This window comes from Diabrotica virgifera, chromosome 3 (assembly GCF_917563875.1).
Source record: "Diabrotica virgifera virgifera chromosome 3, PGI_DIABVI_V3a".
In the NCBI taxonomy this organism is placed as follows: Eukaryota; Metazoa; Arthropoda; class Insecta; order Coleoptera; family Chrysomelidae; genus Diabrotica; species Diabrotica virgifera.
The window spans coordinates 79,054,012-79,075,064 of record NC_065445.1 but is presented as its reverse complement, the minus strand read 5'-3'; the positions used below and the strand labels follow the sequence as shown (position 1 = coordinate 79,075,064).

The window sequence follows — 21,053 nt, the reverse complement described above, 5'->3', positions numbered from 1 at the left end:
ACTTCTAAATATGAAAAACCCGCGGAGTGCTACCATTTAAAGAGGTGCGTTTTTGAGAAATATGTGAATTAGTCCCCTAGGCACAGGGCGAATTAGGAGTTCTATGTACTTTTGGTACAAACGTGTCTACAGTAAAATTGTTCCAGGTTAAATTTGCTATTGAAACATCACATTTTAGAGTCAAAAATATTTTTTATACAAAACTATATTCAAAAGAAAAGCAAGAAAAATAACACGAAAGATAGCAATTTTATTTTTTGCCCCATAAATTTTGTCCACGAAGATATAGGTATAGGCATTGCTTCCGAGAAAAAAATTTCCGCAGTGACATAGGTATAGGCATTGCTTTAGCGAAAAATAACCTCCATCCTTCCTCTTTAAAAAGACGTTTAGTAGAAGTCTCTAAGGTTTGGGTTTTCAAAATATGATTTTTCAAAGTTTGCAACTCACAGCGATTTTGGCCCATTTTCCTTGTTACTTCTCAAACCTTGTTCTGTAACTTTTTTCTTAGTTTAGGTATATACAATGTCACATTTAATAGTAAGAAAAGTCAATTATCTTTAAAATAGTCTATAGCAGAAGGCTGTATGACTATTTTTAAGCAAGATATGGTTGTTCAAATTTTTATACTTTTAATATTAATTTGATATATTTTACGATTATTTTTAAATTTCTCATTATAACTTTACATTGTACAATAAAAAAATCTTCTTTTCTTTAAAATGGTGTATTGTAAACAATTCTAGGACTATTTTTAAACAATATATGCCTTTTCAAAATGTGACATATACACATGCAATAGGTACCACTAAGTTGGAACCATGTGAAAAACCTTTTTACTGTTAACTTTATGAAAAAAATTACGATACAATCATCAGATATAAAATTTTATCAATAGTTTACGAGGTTTGTTAAAAAATACGAATTTCGCTCAAGAGTAAAGTACCTTTATATTTCACAATATCGAAAAGTGTTATTAAGAAAAGTTATTTGGAATTAAAAAGTATGTTATAATACGCAATTATATTCTTCTGATTGAAAAAAATTTTAAAAAATTTAAATTTTTTCTCAAATTACGGATACCCTTGGATATCCTACGGATATCTTGTTTAAAAATAGTCCTAGAATTTTTTGCAATACACCATTTTATAGTAAAGAAAATAAACTTTTTTTATTTCACAATGTATATACCTAAATGTACAAGAAAAAAATCATAATGAGAAATTTAAAAAATAATCATTAAAAGTATAAAACCTTGAAAAAGCATAACTTGCTTAAAAAGACCCGTATAATCTTATACCATAGATCAGTTTAAAGATAATTGAGTTCTCTTTCTACTAAATGTACCATTGCATATACGTAGAAATACGTAGAAAAAAGTTACAGAACAATGTTTGCAAAATAATAGGGAAAATGGCCCAAAAATGCTGTGCACGGCGAACTTTGAAAACTCCTGTTTCGGAAACTATAAACCCCAAAGACTTTTACCAAACTTTATTTTAAAGAAGAAGGATGGAAGTCATTTTTCGCTGAAGCAATGAATATACATACATATATCCCTGTGGAAAAAAGTTATGGGGCAAAAAACAAAAATTGTTTTCTTGTTTTGTAAAAAAAATACTTTTGACTTTAAAATGTGATATTTCGATAGTTTAACCTGGAACAATTTTTCGGCCAACCTGTTTGTACCAAAAGTGCATAGAACTCACCCTAATTCACCCTGTGCCTAGGAACTAATTCACCCCTTTCTCAAAAACGCACCCATTTAAATGGTAGCACTCCGCAGTTTTTTCAAATTTAGAGGTTCATTGACCATATAAGATCAAAAAATCCCGTTGACGTTGTATTTCCTTTTAGCTCTCTTATTTTGAACAATAATCAATAGCCTAAAACAGGGAGAGAGTTATAGGCCTTTATTGTTCGTCATAATAATCGACAGAATTATTTTTTGTTAATATTTTCGTTACCATGTTTTTTTTTCTTGAACTGGATTTTTGTTGACACAGGGGTTTTGAGGTTTTGAGGAAGGGTGAGGCTGTTAGAGGTAAAAATTCGCTTCCTGCTAGTGAACGACGCGCGACGTTCTTGCCTTTTATATGCTTATACGTCTCCCCTTCGCTTGATCCCAACTTGAATTAGCTACTTTTCCTATGTAAACGTCTTGCTCGTTGTTGGTTTTGCTTACTATCATCCATTTGGTTTTCGTGGTGTTCAGTTTGAGCCCGTATTGTGCTCTTTTTCTTTGCATCTTACCAATCTGGCAACTATTTTACTAAAATAAATTAAATTGTAGGTCATGTAGGCGTAACCGAAAATCCATGGCCATGCTTCAAATGCGAAAGGAGTTATAAACAGAAAGCGAGCCTGAACAGGCATCTTAAAATAGAATGTGGAAAGCCTAAGGGTATGATTTGCCCATTATGCAGCCAGAGTTATTATTACAAGCGAGAACTACATGTTCACATGTTCAAGAAACATGGATTGCTAAATTGAATTCACTTCACTTAACTTATAGGCCTGGATCACGCGTACCAAAAAAAAGTTGATCAATAGCAAGCTGAAAATTTGTTAATAGCTTAGCGGTGTCGAGTCGGACAAACTTTGATGTATGGGAACACTGGAACACTGGAAGTTTTAATTGTGGAACAGGTTAAAAATTTGAAACTTCAGACTACGAAAACGTTCCATCTATATTGTCGGACAGAACTTCCAATTAATTTGTTACGATTTGATTAAACTCTCATGCAAAAATCAGACTGATATTTATCACTAACTGGGCATTTTAATAAGCCCAACTGATTTTTGCATGAGAGTTTAATGAAACGGTAACAAATCAATTGCAAGTTCTGTCAGACAAAATACATGGGGCGTTTTCGTAATCTGACGTTTCAAATTTTTAAACTGTTCCACAATTAAAACTTCTCCTGTTCCAGTGTTCCCGTACATCAAAGTTTGTCCGACTAGACACCGTTAAGGTATTAACAAACTAGCTTGCCAATAATCAACTGTTTTTTGGTAAGCAGGATCCAGGCCTTTAATATGATTTCTAACAATACGTGACGTTAAATCTTTTATAGTTCTTATAGTTTTTCAATAAATATTATTATATAGTAAGTTTTGATTATTATTTAGTATGGGCTTAACAATCAACGCAAAGAAACAAAATGGATGGTGGTCGGAAAAATTAATATCGAAGACTCAGTACTAAAATTAGATAACGAAATCCTGGAAAGGGTGGAATACTTTAGATATCTGGGTAGCTGGATTGACTGCAGGGTTGAAAGTGATGCAGGGAAGACAAGAAGGGATAGAATACGAAACAACATCTTCAGGGAACAATATAGCTTGCAAGATGTAGTCAGATGGGGTAGGCAAAGACAAAGAGAATGGTTCAGTTCAGAAAACCAGCTGGCAAACGTCCACCGAGAAGACCACCAAAAAGATGGAGAGATAGCTGACAGTCTACCTCTCAAGAAATACTTTAACGTAGGAATTAACAGATGAACTGATTTACAACAATTATAAGAAGAACAACCAACAAAGGCATCGTAGCCAGAATGTTTGGAACGGACAGACGCCCTAAGAAGAAGGTATATTATTTGCAATAATATATGAGACAGAAGTTCTGAGACATTCTTTTACTTGAAATTCCCGTAGAACCAATCATCAAACTTGAAAAAAGCCCAGATTCGTGGAAAAAACGTACAAGTGGGGGGCAAAAATCTAGTTAATTCAAAATACGTAAAGAAATAAAACAAAGAGAGAGTTTAAGCCCTCTATGGTTCGTCATAATGATAGACAGTATTATAAAGAACTTCGAAAGCTAAAAAAAGAAAACCTAAATACATTAATTGGTTACATGAACCGGGAGCCAGAAAAATTACAGAGTTTACTCTACACAGATGATATTGTACTGATAAAGTAGGTCTTAAGATAAACTTGGAAAAACAAAAATAATGACGAATAATGGCATTTTTGCCGGGGAGATCCTTTCACTAGCCCAGGGGGACCGACGGCTTAACGTGCTCTCCGAGGCACGGTGAGACGGCTCGTGTCATTATTGGAAATGAAAATGGTTTGTCTTTGGCAGGGCTCGAACCCACGTGTACTGGCGTATGAGGCCAGCGATTATGCCGTTACTCCACGGCCGCTCACATTAGAAAAATAACGTTGAATGACATAAATTTAGAATTAGTAAGCGAATACATCTATAACATCTATATATCTACAACATCTATCTACATCTATCTTATACCTGGGACTGATAATGAAAGCTCTTCTTCTTCTTCTTACTTTATAAATAGGCTCAATGCCTGATTTACTTCGGTTTTTAGCCTCAATTGACATTGTCTGACCATCTTTTCCTCGGTCGTCCTAATGATCTTCTTCCATTTGGCGATTCGTCTCTTGCTATTCGTACTATTCTATTTTCTGTCATTCTTTCTATGTGTTGATTCCATTCTATCTTTCTTCTTTTGGTCCACATGTTTATTTCTTCTATACCACATCTCGCTCGTATTTCTTCACTTCTTACTCTGTGTCTTAGAGTTTGGTTTGTTATTTTTCGTAAGACTTTCATTTCTGCTGTTTCCAGCAGTCCTTGTGTTTTCGCCGTATCTGCTCTTGTTTCCGCTGTGTACGTCATTATCGGTCTTATTGTTGACTTATATATCCTGGTTTTCGTTTCCATTGTGAGGTATTTATTTCTCCAGATTGTGTTGTTGAGACATCCTGCTGCTTGTTCGCCATGTTCTCTTGTTTTTGTACTTCTTCCACTTTTCCGTAGTTTGACAGTTTTACTCCCAAGTATTCCGTCTCCATCATTTGTTCTATTATTTTGTTATTTACGACCAATTTACATCGTCGCGGTTCCGTTGATATTACTATCGATTTAGTTTTCTCTGTTGAGATCACCATGTTGTATATGAGAGCCGTGTCTTCGAATTCTTTAATTAATCTTTATGGGTCATCTGCATTTTCGGCTGTTATTATGGCGTCGCGTCGTCGGCGTAGCACATTATCTTTATTTCTTTTTCTCCCATTCTATATCCTCTTCTTTTTTAACTTTCTTTATGATTTCATCCATTATCAGATTAAATATTAATGGGCTCAGCGAATCTCCTTGTCTAATGTCAGTTTCATACTTGATAGGTTGCGATAGTTTTTTCTTACATCTTACCATAGCTATGTTATCTTTATATATACAGGGTGTCCCAGACTAATTTAGCCACGCTATATCTCTTAAACGAATAGAGATTTTCGAATGGGACAAAAAGTGATATATTCTACTTGTAATACACTTTAATATGGCGTACAAAAAATCATCCCCTAAATATTCATCCCTTAGTTACAACCCCTAACTTTAATTTTTTTAATAACACCCTGTATATTTTTTTATTGTTTTGGATGTGGTCTTTTACTGTCTATTCAACACATTTTTTGAAAATAAAATCGGTTCGTAAATAACCAAGAAACTATTAGTTTATTTTTGTTAATTGTGTGTCCCAGACTAATTTATCCAGGCTATATTTCTTAAACGAATAGAGATTTTCGAATGGGACAAAAACTGATCTATTCCATTTGTAATACACTTTCATATGACGTAGAAAAAATTCATCCCCTAAATATTTATCCCCAACTTACAGGGTGCTATTAAAAAAAATAAAGTAAGGGGTTGTTACTAAGGGATGAATATTTAGGGGATAATTTTTTTCTACGCCATATTCAAGTGTATTACAAATGTAATAGATCAGTTTTGGTCCCATTCGAAAATCTCTATTCGTTTAAAAAATATAGCCTGGATAAATTAGTCTGGGACACATAATTAACAAAACTAAACTGATATATTCTTGGATATTTACGAACCGATTTTATTTTCAAAAAATGTGTTGAATAGACGATAGAATACCACATCTAAAACTATAAAAAAATATACAGGGTGCTATTAAAAAAATTACAGTTAGGGGTTGTAACTAAGGGATAAATATTTAGAGGATGATTTTTTTCTGCGCCATATTAAAGTGTATTACAAGTAGAATAGACCACTTTTTGTCCCATTCGAAAATCTCTATTCGTTTAAGAGGTATAGCGTGGCTAAATTAGTCTGGGACACCCTGTATATTCTCAATGATTTTTATTAAATCCAGTGAAATTCCCTTTTCATATAATAAATCAAACGCTTTCTTCAAATATATCAGGCACATATATGCTGGTTTGTTGTATTCCAGAGACTTTTATTTGTCTTATTACAAAAACTGCATCCGTGCATGATCTTCCTGTCCGAAATCCTTGCTGTTCCTCTTGCAGAGTTATGCGTTCGTTTATTTTTGTCGCTATAATTCTTGTTGTCAATTTAAGTGTTGTATTTAAAAGATTTATTGTTCGAAAATTATTTGGGTCTTTCTTATCTCACTTCTTGAAGAATATCAGCATGATCGCTCTCCTCCATTCATTTGGTATTCTGTCCGTGGTGATTATTTTATGAATAAGAAGTTGCAGTTGTTGTACAAGGTGATCACCTCCATCTTTTAAGAGTTCATTTGGTATTTGATCTTCCCATGGTGACTTTCTACTTTTTGATTTGTTTATTCCTTGTTTCACTTATATTTGGCAGATTTCGGTCTTTTCATCAGTTACTATATTTGGCGTATCTGGTAAAGATTCTTCGTTTTCTTTTTAAACATTTCTGTCAGGAAGGCCACCCATGTATCCTCATTTATGTGTTCTATTTCAACTAGTTCTTTCATTTCGCTTCTTTGTTGTTTTATTAAGCGCCATAATTGTTTCTGTTGTCCGTAGAGATCCATCTCTAGTCCTTTTGTGAATCTTTCCCAGTAATATGTTTTTGTCTTTCTTACCAATTGGTGAGTTTCAGTTCTTACTCTTTTATAGTCTTCATATGATTCATTCGTTTTTCTGACTTATATTATGAAAGTTAACAAAGAAAATCAAACTGCCGAAATTACCAGAAGAATAAGGTTAGCGTGGACAGGATTTGGAAATAGACGAGGGCACATCCCCAAAAAAAAAACGTTTATTTCTCGAGATACTGACCACGGAGAGGTTAATGGCCAATTTTAGTCATACTGTATGTTTTTGATGGTGCTGAAAACGAAAATGAGGTTTATTTTGAATTTTATGTGAGGGGACATTGTCAAAATCGCAATTTTATCCTAAAAATAAAAAAATGATTACGTTTTTTTGCGTTTAGCTCGCTACAACTCTGTTCCATTATAATATTTTTTTCTAAACATTGTAAAATATATGTTGCTCACCTTTCTAAAGACAATGGTACCTGTGTCAACCTTTTAGTCTTATTATCATGAAAGTTATAAATTTTTTAAAGTAAAAGGTCCAGATTCATGAATTGCAAAGTTTAATCGCAAAAGTTGACTAAAAAAATTTATATTTATATTAATGAAATTTATATTTATACTACATTCTTGTTAAAACGTAGAGTACAAGGAAGTTTTCTGGAAAGTTTTAGATAAAAATATTTTATAGGAAACAAATTTAAAAATTAACATCGACGTTATAAATCCCCAAAATAAGGCTAATTTTTCGAGATACTGATCATGGGTGGTGAATGGCTAATTTTGGTCTTACTTAATGTTTTTTATGGTGCTGAAAACGAAAATGAAATTTATTTTGAATTTTTGGTGGGGGAACATTGTTAAAAGCGCAATTTTACCATAAAAATAAAAAAATAAACCACGTTTTTTCTTAAAATTAAGGGTTGCACCATTTTTTTCTATACCACATCTAGATGTAAAACTCCCCATAAAACTTCCTTGGACTGTATAGTTTAACATAAACGTGATCAAATAGATAAATTAAATTTTATCACCTAATTTTTGCGATTTAACTTTGCAAGTCACGAATCTGCACCTTTTATTTTAAAAAATTCATAACTTTTGTGAGAAAAAGACTGAAAGTCTACAAGAGCGTTCATAGTCTTCACAATGGTGAGAAATAGATGCTGTAAAAATTTCAGAAAAAAATATTAAAACAGAACAGAGCTGTAGCGACTTAAACCGTGATTTCATTTTTTCTTTCATTTTTAGGTTAAAATTGCGATTTTAACAATGTCTCCTCACATAAAATTCAAAGTAAACCTTATTTTTATTTTCAGCACCATCCGAAACATAAAGTAAGGCCAAAATTAGCCATTCACCGCCCATAAGCGGTATCTCTAAAAATAAGCGTTATTTTGGTGATGTATAACGTCTATATTAAAAGTTGCACCCTATTTTTACTATAAAACGTTTGTATCTAAAACTTGCCAAAAAACTTCTTCGTACTCTATGTTTTACTATAAACGTAATTAATAAGATAAATTTCAAATTTCGTCACTCAACTTTTGCGATTAAACCTTGTAAGTCAGGAATCTGCACTTTGTACTTTTAAAAATTCATAACATTTATTGGAATAAGACTGAAAGCTTGAAACAGGTACCGTTCTCTTCAGAAATGTTAGAGCTATATACTTTAAAAATTTCAGAAAAAAATATTAAAATGGAACAGAGTTGTAGCGAGATAAACGCAAAAAAACGTGATTTCTTTTTTTTATTTTTAGGATAAAATTGCGATTTTGACAATATTCTCCCACCTAAGATTTAAAATAAATTTCATTTTCGTTTTCAACACCGCCTAAAACATAATGTAAGACCAAAATTAGCCATTCACCACCCATGGTCAGTATCTCGAAAAATAAGCGTTATTTTGGGGATTTCTAATGTTGATCTTAAAAGTGGCACTAATTTTTTTTCTATAAAACATTTTGATCTAAAACTTTCCAGAAAACTTCTGTGTACTCCATATTTTAACATAATCGTGATTAAAAGGCTAAATTTCAAATTTCGTCACTCAACTTTTCCGATTAAACTTTGCAATGTGCAAATCTGCCGATCTGCCCCATTTACTTTAAAAAACTCATAACCTTTATCAGAATAAGACCGAAAGGTTGAAACAGGTTTCGTTGTCTTCAGAAATGTTAGAGCTATATACTGTAAAAATTTCAGAAAATATTAAAATGGAACAGAGTTGTAGCTAGGTAAACGCAAAAAAACGTGATTTCATTTTTTTTTCATTTTTAGGTTAAAATTGCGATTTTGACAATGTTACCTCACATAAAATTTAAAAGAAACCTTATTTTCATTTTCAGCACCATCCGAAACATAAAGTAATACCAAAATTAGTCATTCATTGCCCATGGTCAGTATCTCTAAAAAATAAGCGTTATTTTGGGGATGTATAACGTCTATATTGTTGTAATTCTAGATGGGTTCAGAGATTAAGTGAATTATTACTGTGTTTTAACAAGTTTATTAAAACTAAATCTCCCAAAAACGTGACAAAAATAATGACAAAACTTCTAAATTAAATTGACAAATATGCTTAACTGTTAGATCCATCACTAGTCCTTACTAACTTACTTACACCTATGCTAAGGTGATTCATAACAATATTAAAAGTTGCACCATATTTTTTCTATAAAACGTTTGTATCTAAAACTTGTCAGACTTCTTTGTACTCAATGTTTTACTATAAACGTAGTTAATAAGATAAATTTCAAATTTCGTCACCCAACTTTTGTGATTAAACTTTGTAATTCACAAATCTGCACTTTGTACTTTTAAAAATTCATAACATTTATTAAAATAAGACTGAAAGCTTGAAACAGGTACCGTTCACTTCAGAAATGTTATATTCTGTAGTGCTATATACTGTAAAAATTTCAGAAAAAAAATATTAAAATGGAACAGAGTTGTAGCGAGATAAACGCAAAAAAACGTGATTTCATTTTTTTTTATTTTTAGGGGAAAATTGCGATTTTGACAATATTCCCCCACCTAAAATTTAAAATAAATTTCATTTTCGTTTTCAATACCGTCAAAAACGTAATGTAAGACCAAAATTAGCAATTCACCACCCATGGTCAGTATTTTGAAAAATAAGCGTTATTTTAGGGATTTCTAATGTCGATATTAAAAGTGGCACTATTTTTTTTTCTATAAAACATTTTGATCTAAAACTTTCCAGAAAACTTCTTTGTACTCCATATTTTAACATAATCGTGATTAAAAAGCTAAATTTCAAATTTCGTCACTCAACTTTTGCGATTAAACTTTGCGATGTGCAAATCTGCACCATTTACTTTAAAAAATTCATAACCTTTATCAGAATACGACCGAAAGGTCGAAACAGGTATCGTTGTCTTCAAAAATGTTAGAGCTATATACTGTAAAAATTTCAGAAAAAAATATTAAAATGGAACAGAGTTGTAGCTAGGTAAACGCAAAAAAACGTGATTTCATTTTTTTTTTATTTTTAGGCAAAAATTGCGATTTTGACAATGTTCCCCGACATAAAATTCAAAATAAACCTCATTTTCGTTCTCAGCACCATCAAAAACATACAGTATGACTAAAATTGGCCATTCACCGTTTCGTGGTCAGTACCTGGTTATTTTGAGGGTGCCTGCAGCTCGCCTAAAAACTGAGTTGGATCTTGAAAAACACAAAAATAGAATATTTGAAAATAAGAGTTTGCGATCAGTATATCCTCCCTATACTTACGTATGGTTCACAGACATGGACACACACCAAGGCCACATAAAATAGTAAAGGCACAAAGAGCGATTAATAGAATAGCTGCCAAATTAAAATGGAGCTTCGCAGGACACAATGCCCGACTGAAGAATAAAAGAAGGAACCACGAACTACAACAATGGACACCATGGTTAGGACGGAGAAGCAGAGAAAGGCCACAAATGATATGGGCTGATGACAATAAGAAGATTGGAGGACACAACTGGAAACAAGTGGCGCAAAATAAAAAATAAAGAAATTAAATTGGGGGAGGCCTATGTCCAAAGTTTAATTACTTAAGGCTGAAGAAGAAAATAAGAAGAAGCGAACAATAAAAATAAAATGCAAAAGCTGGTTGGTTCGTGGGCGGAACAAGTACTAAAAATGAAAATGAAGATGAATATAAATAAAATAAAACCAATTATAGTTAATCAAGAAGAAAATCAAAATAATAAGGAGGTTAATGGAACAATAGAAAAAATAACAACGTACGAATATCTGAGCAGAATTGTGACTGTTGATGGCAAAATAAACGCGGAAATAACAAATAGAGAAAATAAGTCTACACAATTATACTACACAATTAATGCAATAATACTAGGACACAAAGATGTAAAAAATGGAAATCAAGAAAAAATTTCACAATAGAATAACAGTGTTAATAATAACATACACCAGCTAAGATGGGATAATTCAGAAAAAAAAATTAATCAAAAATCAACGCAATCGAAATGAAACATTTGAGAAAAATGTAGGGAAAACCAAAATGGGACTGGATAAGAAATGAAGATATCAGGCAAATGATAAAGCAGAAACCTATTAGAGTAAATTAGACAGAAGCAAATGCCATGGTTAGGAAATATAGTCTAGGCGCCAAATAGAGGTCGCCGTGTCCTTTTCAATTCTGATGGACAAACTCAACGGTTTCTTATGGATTTTTGGCTGCTGATTACGAATTTAGAGGGTGGATTTCGATCTGAATGGTCAAAAAATTGTTATAAACAATTTAATTGTTTATAAGGCTCTGGCTCATAAACTAAAAGAGATAAAAAAATGTTTCAAATAAAATTTGTTCATTAATAAGAAACGAAAACCGTTTACTAAACTTAAATCCAACAATCAGAACACAAGATATTGTAAAACTAGTGCACAATGCAAATTGCAAAATAAGTATTTTTCGAAGCTTTATCGACCGTAACTCGACTTCTACGCACGCAAATGAGTCTTAGAAGGTCTCATTTTAAAACTTAATTATTAGGCTTCCAAACAAAGTTAAATTACTTTATCTTTATTTGTTTTAAAGTTATTCCCGTTTGAAGTTTTAATTTTCTTAAAAAAATTGTACATTAATTTGTTTATAAGGGTTTCAAGCAAATTTGAGCTATAAACATTTATACTTTAATTAAAAATAATGATAGAAGAACTTAAAAGGAACATTTTGAGCTTACGAAAATGTTGGTAAGTTTATTTTTGACCAAGATATCGATATTTTAATAGCTCGTAATGAGGAGCAAGATCGGCTCACAGCGTAAATCTCTATCGATACCTTGACCAAAAATACACGTACGAAAACTTTCCTAAGCTCAAACTATTCCTTTTGAGTTCTTCTATTATTAATGTAAATTAAAGTATAAATGTTTATTGCTCATATTTACTAAAAACCCTTATAAACAAATTAATGTACAAATTTTTTAAGAAAATTATAACTTCAAACGAGTATAACTTCAAAACAAATGAAGATAAAGTAATTTGACAAAATTAGTTTGGAAGTCTATTAATTACGCTTTAAAATGAGACTTTTAAAATTGAAAAGGTTATTTGCACACGTGGAGGCCGAGTTATGATCAATAAAGTGTCGAAAAATACTTGACTGTGAGCCGATCTTTAGCCTCATAGCGACCATTAAAATATCTATATCTTGGCCAAAAATAAACTCACGAACATTTTTATAAGCTCAAATTGTTCCATTTGAGTTCTTCTATCATTATTGTTAATTAAAGTATAAGTGTTTACAGCTCAAATTTGCTTGAAACCCTTATAAACAAATTATTGTATAATTTTTAAAAAAATTATAACCTCAAACGGGTATAACTTTAAAACAAATGAAGATATAGTAATTTAACAAACTTTGTTTGGAAGCTATTAATTAAGTTTTAAAATGAGATCTTCTAAGGCTCATTTTCATGCGTAGAAGTCGAGTTACGATCGATAAAGCTTCGAAAAAACTTATTTTGCAATTTGCATTGTGCACTAATTTTTCAATATCTTGAGTTCTAATTGTTGGATTAAAGTTTGGTAAACGGTTTTTCTTTGTTTTTTATTAAGGAACAAATGGTATTTGAAACATTTTTTTATCTCTTTTAGTTTATGAGCCAGAGACTTATAAACAATTAAATTGTTTATAACAATTTTTTGACCATTCTGATCGAAATCTCCCCTCGAAATTCCTAATCAGCAGCCAAAAATCCATAAGAAACCGTTGAGTTTCTATATCAGAATTGTAAAGGACACGGTGACCCCTCTGGCGCCTAGACTAATAGTAATAGAATTAAATAATTAAAAGGCAAATATTATAATTGGGAATTATAAGTAAAAGGAGAAGGGAAAGGTCCAGAAGAAAAATGGATAGATTACAATCGAAGAACTAAAAAGAAATAAAGGGAAAACTGTTAAATAAATAAACATGATGGCCAAAAATGGAAATGTATTGAAATGTATGAAAAACTGAGTAAAGGAGGAACCGGGATCCCGATAAGATACCTGAGAGGGCGAAAGGATATTAGATGAGGAAGAAAGTCCATAGGAAGATGAAACAACTCTTATCCAAATTGCGTTTCATTGGGGAACATGGTTCGCTATCAAATTTTGTAATAATAGTTGTTGTATATTTTAGATGTTAATTCCAAGTTGATTTCAAGAGAGTCAGTTTAGACCAGAGCGCATCTGTAAAAATATTAGTACATTTGGACGTTGAGAGGTGACTCATATTTTTTTGCAGAAATTGATTGGAATTAACTCATATAATAATAATTGAATTATCCTCCCACTCAAAAAGGTCTGGAACATTGTTTAAATAATCAAAATGTCAAAAATTGAAGGAAAATTCGATTTTTTTCTTCGTTTTTTGATTATAACTTTAAAAGTATTCACTTCCGAAAAAATTTGTATTGATATAAAGGTTGCGTAATTAAATTTTCTACAATATAGCATTAGTTAAAAATTTATAAATTGTCTCTCTTGTTGCAAAATAGCAATAATTGTGAAAAAACCATAAAAAAACAAGTATTCACATTTTACGTTTTTCAACCATTTATGCTACACTTAGGACCTTCATATTTCACCCTGAAAAACTTTATGATATAGTTAAACAATACTGTAAATTTGATTAAGATCGGTTCAATAGATTTTGCAAAATAAATTTTGCAATCCAGCTTTCGCAAAAAAATTCATTTTTTCAAAATGTTGCAGGTCTGAAAATAAAGGTGACAGCAAGTTGAATTTTTTACATATAGAGGAACACTGTACCTTTGATTTGCAATTTGCAAAATTAAAATCGGTTAACTATCACGTTGTCGGGAATTTTTTTAAATATGTAAACATTAATTTTTGGTGCTACGCGCAGGACAGCGGATACGTTTGCTCGGATTTGGCATTCCAATGACCTTTGATAATGATTGATAAATTATATTTTTTAGTATATTTTGATATAAATAAATAAATTTGTTTATTGCAAAATAAAAACACATACTCTGTCCTTCGAACTTACAGTTTTTTAGCAAAAACTTTAATTGTTCATATATTTTAACTTAGAGAATAAAAGTTTATTATTTTTAAACATATGCAATTGTTTAAACAGTATTTTACAAACAATAATCAAATTAGTTAGATTTTTGTGGAATTAAAATATTAAAATACAACAAAATATAGAGTAAGAAAATAACATATTAGATATAGATTGGAAGAAATTTTGGTTTAAAATCAACTTGTGTAAATCGAACACCGCTGTCCTGCGCGTAGCACCAAAAATTAATGTTTATTTAAAAAAATTCCTGACGCCGTTGTAGTTATCCGATTTTAATTTAGCAAATTGCAAATCAAAGGTTCAGTATTCTTCTATATGTAAAAAAAATTCAACTTGCTATCTGCTTTATTTTCAGTCCTGCAACATTTTGAAAAAATGAATTTTTTTTGCAAAGCTGGATTACAAAATTTATTTTGCAAAATTTATTAAACCGATCGTAATGAGATTTACAGTATTGTTTTATTATTTCAAAAAGTTTTTCTGGGTAAAACATCAAGGTTCTAAGTGTAGCAGAAATGGTTGAAAAACGTAAAATGCAAATACTTGTTTTTTTTATGTTTTTTTTGCAATTAATGCTATTTTGCAACAAGGGTGAGAAATGACCTAAGGAGCAATGACAAAGCTCACCAAAATATAGAAAAGTCACAACATAACAATACATACAAAGTTAAGGCTTGGAGAAACAACAGTCTTCTCCCTTTTTCCTTCGAAGACGCGTTAGAAATATTTTACTGACAAAGAATGTTGAGAATACCCTGGACCGCAACGAGTCAATCCTAAGACAGCGGCAAGGTACAATAAGGCCCCAAAATATTGTTTGCGATTATCGCTTCCTTTGGTCATGTGGTGCGTAGATCTAGTCTGGAGAAGCTGACATTGCAAGGAGCAATGCAAGGAGAAAAAGACTAGGTAAGAACACCAACAACATGTGGACCTATTAAAAAAGAAGTCGGAGCTTCACTAAATGATTGTAAAAGATAGGAAATATAAAAACAAATCGCGAAATATTGATTGAGTGTTCAAGATGGCACGATTTCCGGACCGGATAATCGACTAGGAAGAGCATCTAGGCTTCCAAAAAAATACTAGGCTTATTTTCCATTTAAGAATGATATTTTTGTTACCTTGTCGTGCTTTCAAAAGACCTCTTTCACGTACTTGTAGCGTTTTTTAACAGTTACCTGCAGTTTCACCCAATATGTTGTCCTGTACACCTAGGCTATTTTATAAAGATGATATCTGAGTGAGAAATAACCAGTCATCACATCCTTGATTACTATGAATTTGGATTTTTAAAGCCCCAAGAATACTAATTTGTGTTTAGCGAATGAGTTGTAATAACCTTTTTGGTTATGCGACATTTTGGTACACTGCAGAATGGATATGGAATAATAACGAAGCATTTGTTTCTTCTTTAGCATGATTGTCAGTAATCTCATTACCAACACTTTCTTCTACCTTTTGTGTGAGTATTAATGTTTACGCTCCATAAGTGAGTACAGGTAACAAACACTGGCCAAAGATTTTCCTTTTGAGGCATACGGGTAAATTTAAATACATAGTTTAATTTACCAAACACTGCCCAGGCTAATCCTATCCGACGTGGGAGCTCACACGTACTACATCATCCATAGGATCAACTGTAAGTGCGATGTCACATTATGCGTTTTGACCGGATGCGGTGGAAACGCATCCGTTTCCAACGCAACCGGACCGACCTGTCACACTATGCATTGTCTCATGCAGTTTGTAAGCGCGTAACGATGTCTCAAAACGCATCCGTTTCCAACGCAACCGGACCGACCTGTCACACTATGCGTTTTGACTGGATGCGGTGGAAACGCATCCGGTCAAAATGCATATTGTGGCATCGCACTAAGGCCGATGTCATCTGCGAATCTCAAATGACTGAGCTTCTCTCCATTTATATTGATACCATATTCGTTCAGATCTATCCAAAAATTGTTGGAATAAGTAAAACAAGAATAAAAAACCGCTAAACGCCGTAAAAATGAGTGGCGCATACAATATTCCAGCTACAAAAGAGCTGATATGAGTATTACGTGGCGCGAAAATGTATTTTCATTTTGATGGAAAATAAAATTCTACCTAGTTTTATTTTCAAAGATTTTTTCCATAATATTTGCTAAATTTGAAGTAAAACGCGCCAATTTAAAATAAAATAAAATAAATATATATATTATATATATATATATATATATATATATATATATATATATATATATATATATATATATATATATATATATATAATAAATATATAAATATATATAATACAATGTAAAAATAAAAATTTACAAAAGAGTAACTTTGATGCAGTTTGCATTTTGAGGCTCTTTTTTGGCGCGTTTTATTTCAAATTTATCAAATATTATGGAAAAAAAATTGCAAAATAAAACTAAAATTTTATTTTCCATCAAAATGAAAATACATTTTCGCGCCACGTAATACTCATATCAGCTCTTTTGTAGCTGAAATATTGTATGCGCCACTCATTTTTACGGCGTTTAGCGGTTTTTTATTCTTGTATCAGGAGTTTTTCAAGTTTTTTATAAATTAAATGTATGAAGTTGAATGTAATGTTTCTCGATTACACGTTAAGCGTTATAAATGGTCGCTCTCCCAAATGATCTAGTAGTTACGACACCAGACTTGTGATAAGACAATCCGAGTTCATATCCCAGCCATCCTAATAATTATGGCCGGCAAATGAACTCGGATTGCACGATCAATCTTAGCGTCGTAAGTCGTAACCATTACAGCTACATAAACCATTTCAGCAATAATGGTTAAATGGATTATACTTTTGAAGCTTGATTACTTCTGAATGAGTTTAAACGTATTGACAAGTAGTATCTGATGCATCCAAGGTCAAGTATGATAACTGAAGGTATTACAGGAATTATTGTACTTGAAAAACCGTTTCCCCATAAGAAATCGATTTGATCATACTTATGAAGCCTATAACTTAAAAATTCAAATTTTCCCAGATATGAGATATACACCGTTAGATGCGTCTAGAGTCCTCCTACAAACGCTCAGTTATTGGCGTAATTCGTAGGTTGAAATTTGAGTAATTGTCAAAAAACCATCATTTTCAAAATTGGGTTTTTTAGTTTTTCGGCTATAATGAGCCGTGTGTATGTCTGATTCTAACCGCTTAGTCACCATTTGAAAGCATAACTCAACGCTATTGATTTGGTGTATTTGCGGTTTTTCTGTCTCTCCTTGAACCTAAGATATATACGCCCAAAAATATGCCATTTTGTATCTACCAAGCCCTATAGCTGGCTTATGGGTGGTCAAAAGTTACGAACTACACCGGTTCTGAATCGGCCCTGACTCCCTCTTGAAACACAGAAAACAAGAATGTGTGTGTACTTTGTACGCACGTAAGAAGTTATACTTCTACTACATATTATGTGATTTTTAAGACAATACCAAAAATTTAAAAAAATAAAAGAATAAAATGCACACAAAGAAAAAATGATTTCTGAACGATAATAATTGTTGGCAAAAATTTTAAATACGCATTTTCTGAAAAAAAAAATATATAACAAATATACTTACAATCATAACATGCATAAAAAAATAAAAAAATAAAACTTGCAACGGGAATTGAACCCGTGAATTTCGTGGCGGTTTGATTCGTAATCGAAGCGTAGACTCACTCGTCCAATCCCACATTATTTATTATGTGGAAAAATACGGTAACTGAACGTTTTACAGTTTGACAGTTGTTTTGAAAATTAAATTATGTAGTTTAAATTTTGTGGAAGAAAATATAAAAATATAACAAAATAGTAAGAAAACCATATATTAGATGAATATTGGTAGAACTTTTGTTGGTAATCAAATTAAGTATGTAAATCAAAGCATTACATACCTACTAGATAAATAAATCTACGCCAAAAAATCATAATTTAAAAATAAAAATCGAACCTAATTTGGGATTTCTCTCTAAAATCCGCATTCTTGAGAAAATAAATGTATGTATTTCAACCTAATCCAAATGTATAATTACAATATGATTATAATAAAAACTACTTACCAAATTAGAATGAGTTTTGCTTGTCCAAAATAGTCCAAAAGTCCAAAAATATAGCTATATGAAAACTATTTAAAAAGGCAGTATAACTATTAACTAACTTTTGTTTGTTGTTTCTTTTCACACAAATTTTAAAACGCAACAACCATAAATAATCTAACTACAGCTGTGCCACAGCCGCCATATTGAATAATTTTTGACATGTCATTTGAACATCCAATCAGAACAAAGTTATAATGCGCATGCGCCCGGTCGCTAGGTTTTACCATATAAAAATTCACCCTCTATCGCCGGTAAAGAAGTATAACTTCAAAAATTTCAGATCGGTGTAACTTTTCCACATACATACATACATATCCACAAACATTTACCCCTTTTAAAAAAAAAATGAGTCATACTTCTCAGCTCGGTAACTTTTGAATGGTAGAACCGATTTTCGAAATTAGATATGCGTTGGAAAGGTAATGATGAGTACTATCAGAAGCCGCAAAGGCCGGACTTGTATTATTGAAATTTTTGGTAGTTTTGGGGACGAGAACGAAAAACAGACCCTAAATGGGAAGGGCCGTAAAATCCTCACCCTTGAACCAAAATGGAGAGTTGACATATGTATGGACGAGTCTTTTCCTAAACTTTAAGATGGGATTTGGTCCGATTTTCAATTCAGTCAGATTTAGAAAATCGAAAATTTCGTGTATATTATAATATAGTGTCGCATGTAGGGGTATTGTGCGCTACTGGCGAGAACTGCCGTTCTTTGGTAATAGAGATTGCTGTAATTCAGATAGCATTTAAATATGGTAATATTTAAGTATCTTAAAACCTTGATGTGTCATGAAAAGGTAGTTTTATGGGTATACCTAGTTTATTAAAACGACATTTAACAATAAACGAGAATAAAGCGTACCAACCTTGAATATTCATTGTTTTATTTTGTATATTTGTAAATATTATTTTACCAGTGATCCATATTTCCAAACTGATACTAATATAGTGCCTAATTAGTTTATTATTCTAAAATTGTGCTTAATTTTAGGAAATGTATTCCGTTGCAAAAAATGTCCAAGAATCTACAGATACGCCACTTCCCTCTACAATCATGTTAGATACGAGTGCGGAAAGGAGCCCAAGTTTATCTGCAGCTTTTGTCCATACAAAGCCAAGCGAAAACACTGCCTTAAAGATCATCTCAAAGCAATACATCAAGTAGATCCTACTATTTATTTACAACCCTTAGATGGTTAAGTTTGTCCTTTAAGAGGGTAGGCGCAAAATTTCGGCTCCAATGCTTTTTAAATGCATTCATCTTTTTGGAATCCTGGCAAAACTTATAAATATTTTTGAAAAATTTAAACGCGGAATGAAAGATTACATTATTACCGAGGGACGCAAATCCCTTAGAGTAAAAAAGTTTCTTTTAAATAAGATATTTAAAATTAAAAATCACACTAACTTTCCTGTTTTTTACCCCTTTAATTTATTAAGGTAAACATTATAGAAATTTTCAGGGACTTTCGGCCCTCGGTAATAACATAATCTTTCATTCTGCGTTTAAATTTTTCAAAAATGCTTATTAGTTTTCTCATGATTTCAAAAAAATGAATACATTTAAAAGAGTTGGAGCCGAAATTTTGTTCCGACCCCCTTAAAAGTGAAGTTTTTGTTGTATATATTTTTTATAAAAATGGTGAAAGGTAATTAAACAGGTAGGAGTAAAAAATTGTAATATTTATAACGTCATTGTACCTAAATCAGAAATAATATAAGTTTTGTATTACATACGTCTAAGAACAATTGACAGAGCTCGACCGAATATAAAATAATTCGGAAAATTATTTTAAAAAACGAGAACTAAACCATTAAAGCAAACATAACTCAGAAAAATGTGCAAATAAATGAACCTACTTGATAAGTATTCCTTATGGAATGAATAGGTACGACTCTGTGTTATATCACAAATCATTTGTTTCTTTTTTATTGAAGGTAGCTATACTGTTATTATACTGTTGTTTACGTACCTGTAAATGTTCCTGTTTTGTGCACGAGGACAAAACAGGATTTAAAAGGTTTCCTCGTTCACTACTGTTTTACATTTTATTTCATTGTTAAGGATCAAAAAATTAATTTCTTCTCCTTTTGATTAATAGAAGTAATTTATTATTTAACTTTAGACTTAACTATGTACAATAATTACATTTTAATATTTTGTTAATCAAATATTTTTTGTACATTTAATATTAGGTTAATATTTTATATTTTGTACTAATAATTTTATATACTTAAAAAAAATAATAAATAATTATTGTTTTTTATCCCGTTTTTTTCTATTTTGAATCACAATTGCCGTTATTGGGCTGATAAAAATCCTAGAATTTTCCAAGAAACAAATACCCAACAACTATGGAAATTAAACGTATTGTAATTAACTATTCTAATTAGGAAATAAGCCACAATTTAACTTAAAAAAATAATTTTATTATGGTCGGTTCGCTAAACTTAGACACAACTGGCTAGTGATTTTAGTAGGTAATTTTTTTGTTTTTGGCCAATTTTGCCAAAATTGGCAAAATTATTAACTATTTAGTAATTATTAA

General features: G+C 31.5%; 1 protein-coding gene across 1 annotated transcript in view; it reads left to right on the top strand.

Annotated features, from left to right (window-relative positions):
* The window catches only part of LOC126882523 (gastrula zinc finger protein XlCGF58.1-like), a 31,608-nt gene extending 10,865 nt beyond the window's left edge, over positions 1 to 20,743 (top strand). The window contains exon 3 of the mRNA XM_050647490.1: positions 19,465 to 20,743. Coding sequence (XP_050503447.1) covers positions 19,465 to 19,704 — 240 coding nt within the window. The 3' untranslated portion in view covers positions 19,705 to 20,743. The remainder of the gene's footprint in view (positions 1 to 19,464) is intronic.
* The last annotated feature ends 310 nt before the right edge of the window (positions 20,744 to 21,053 follow it).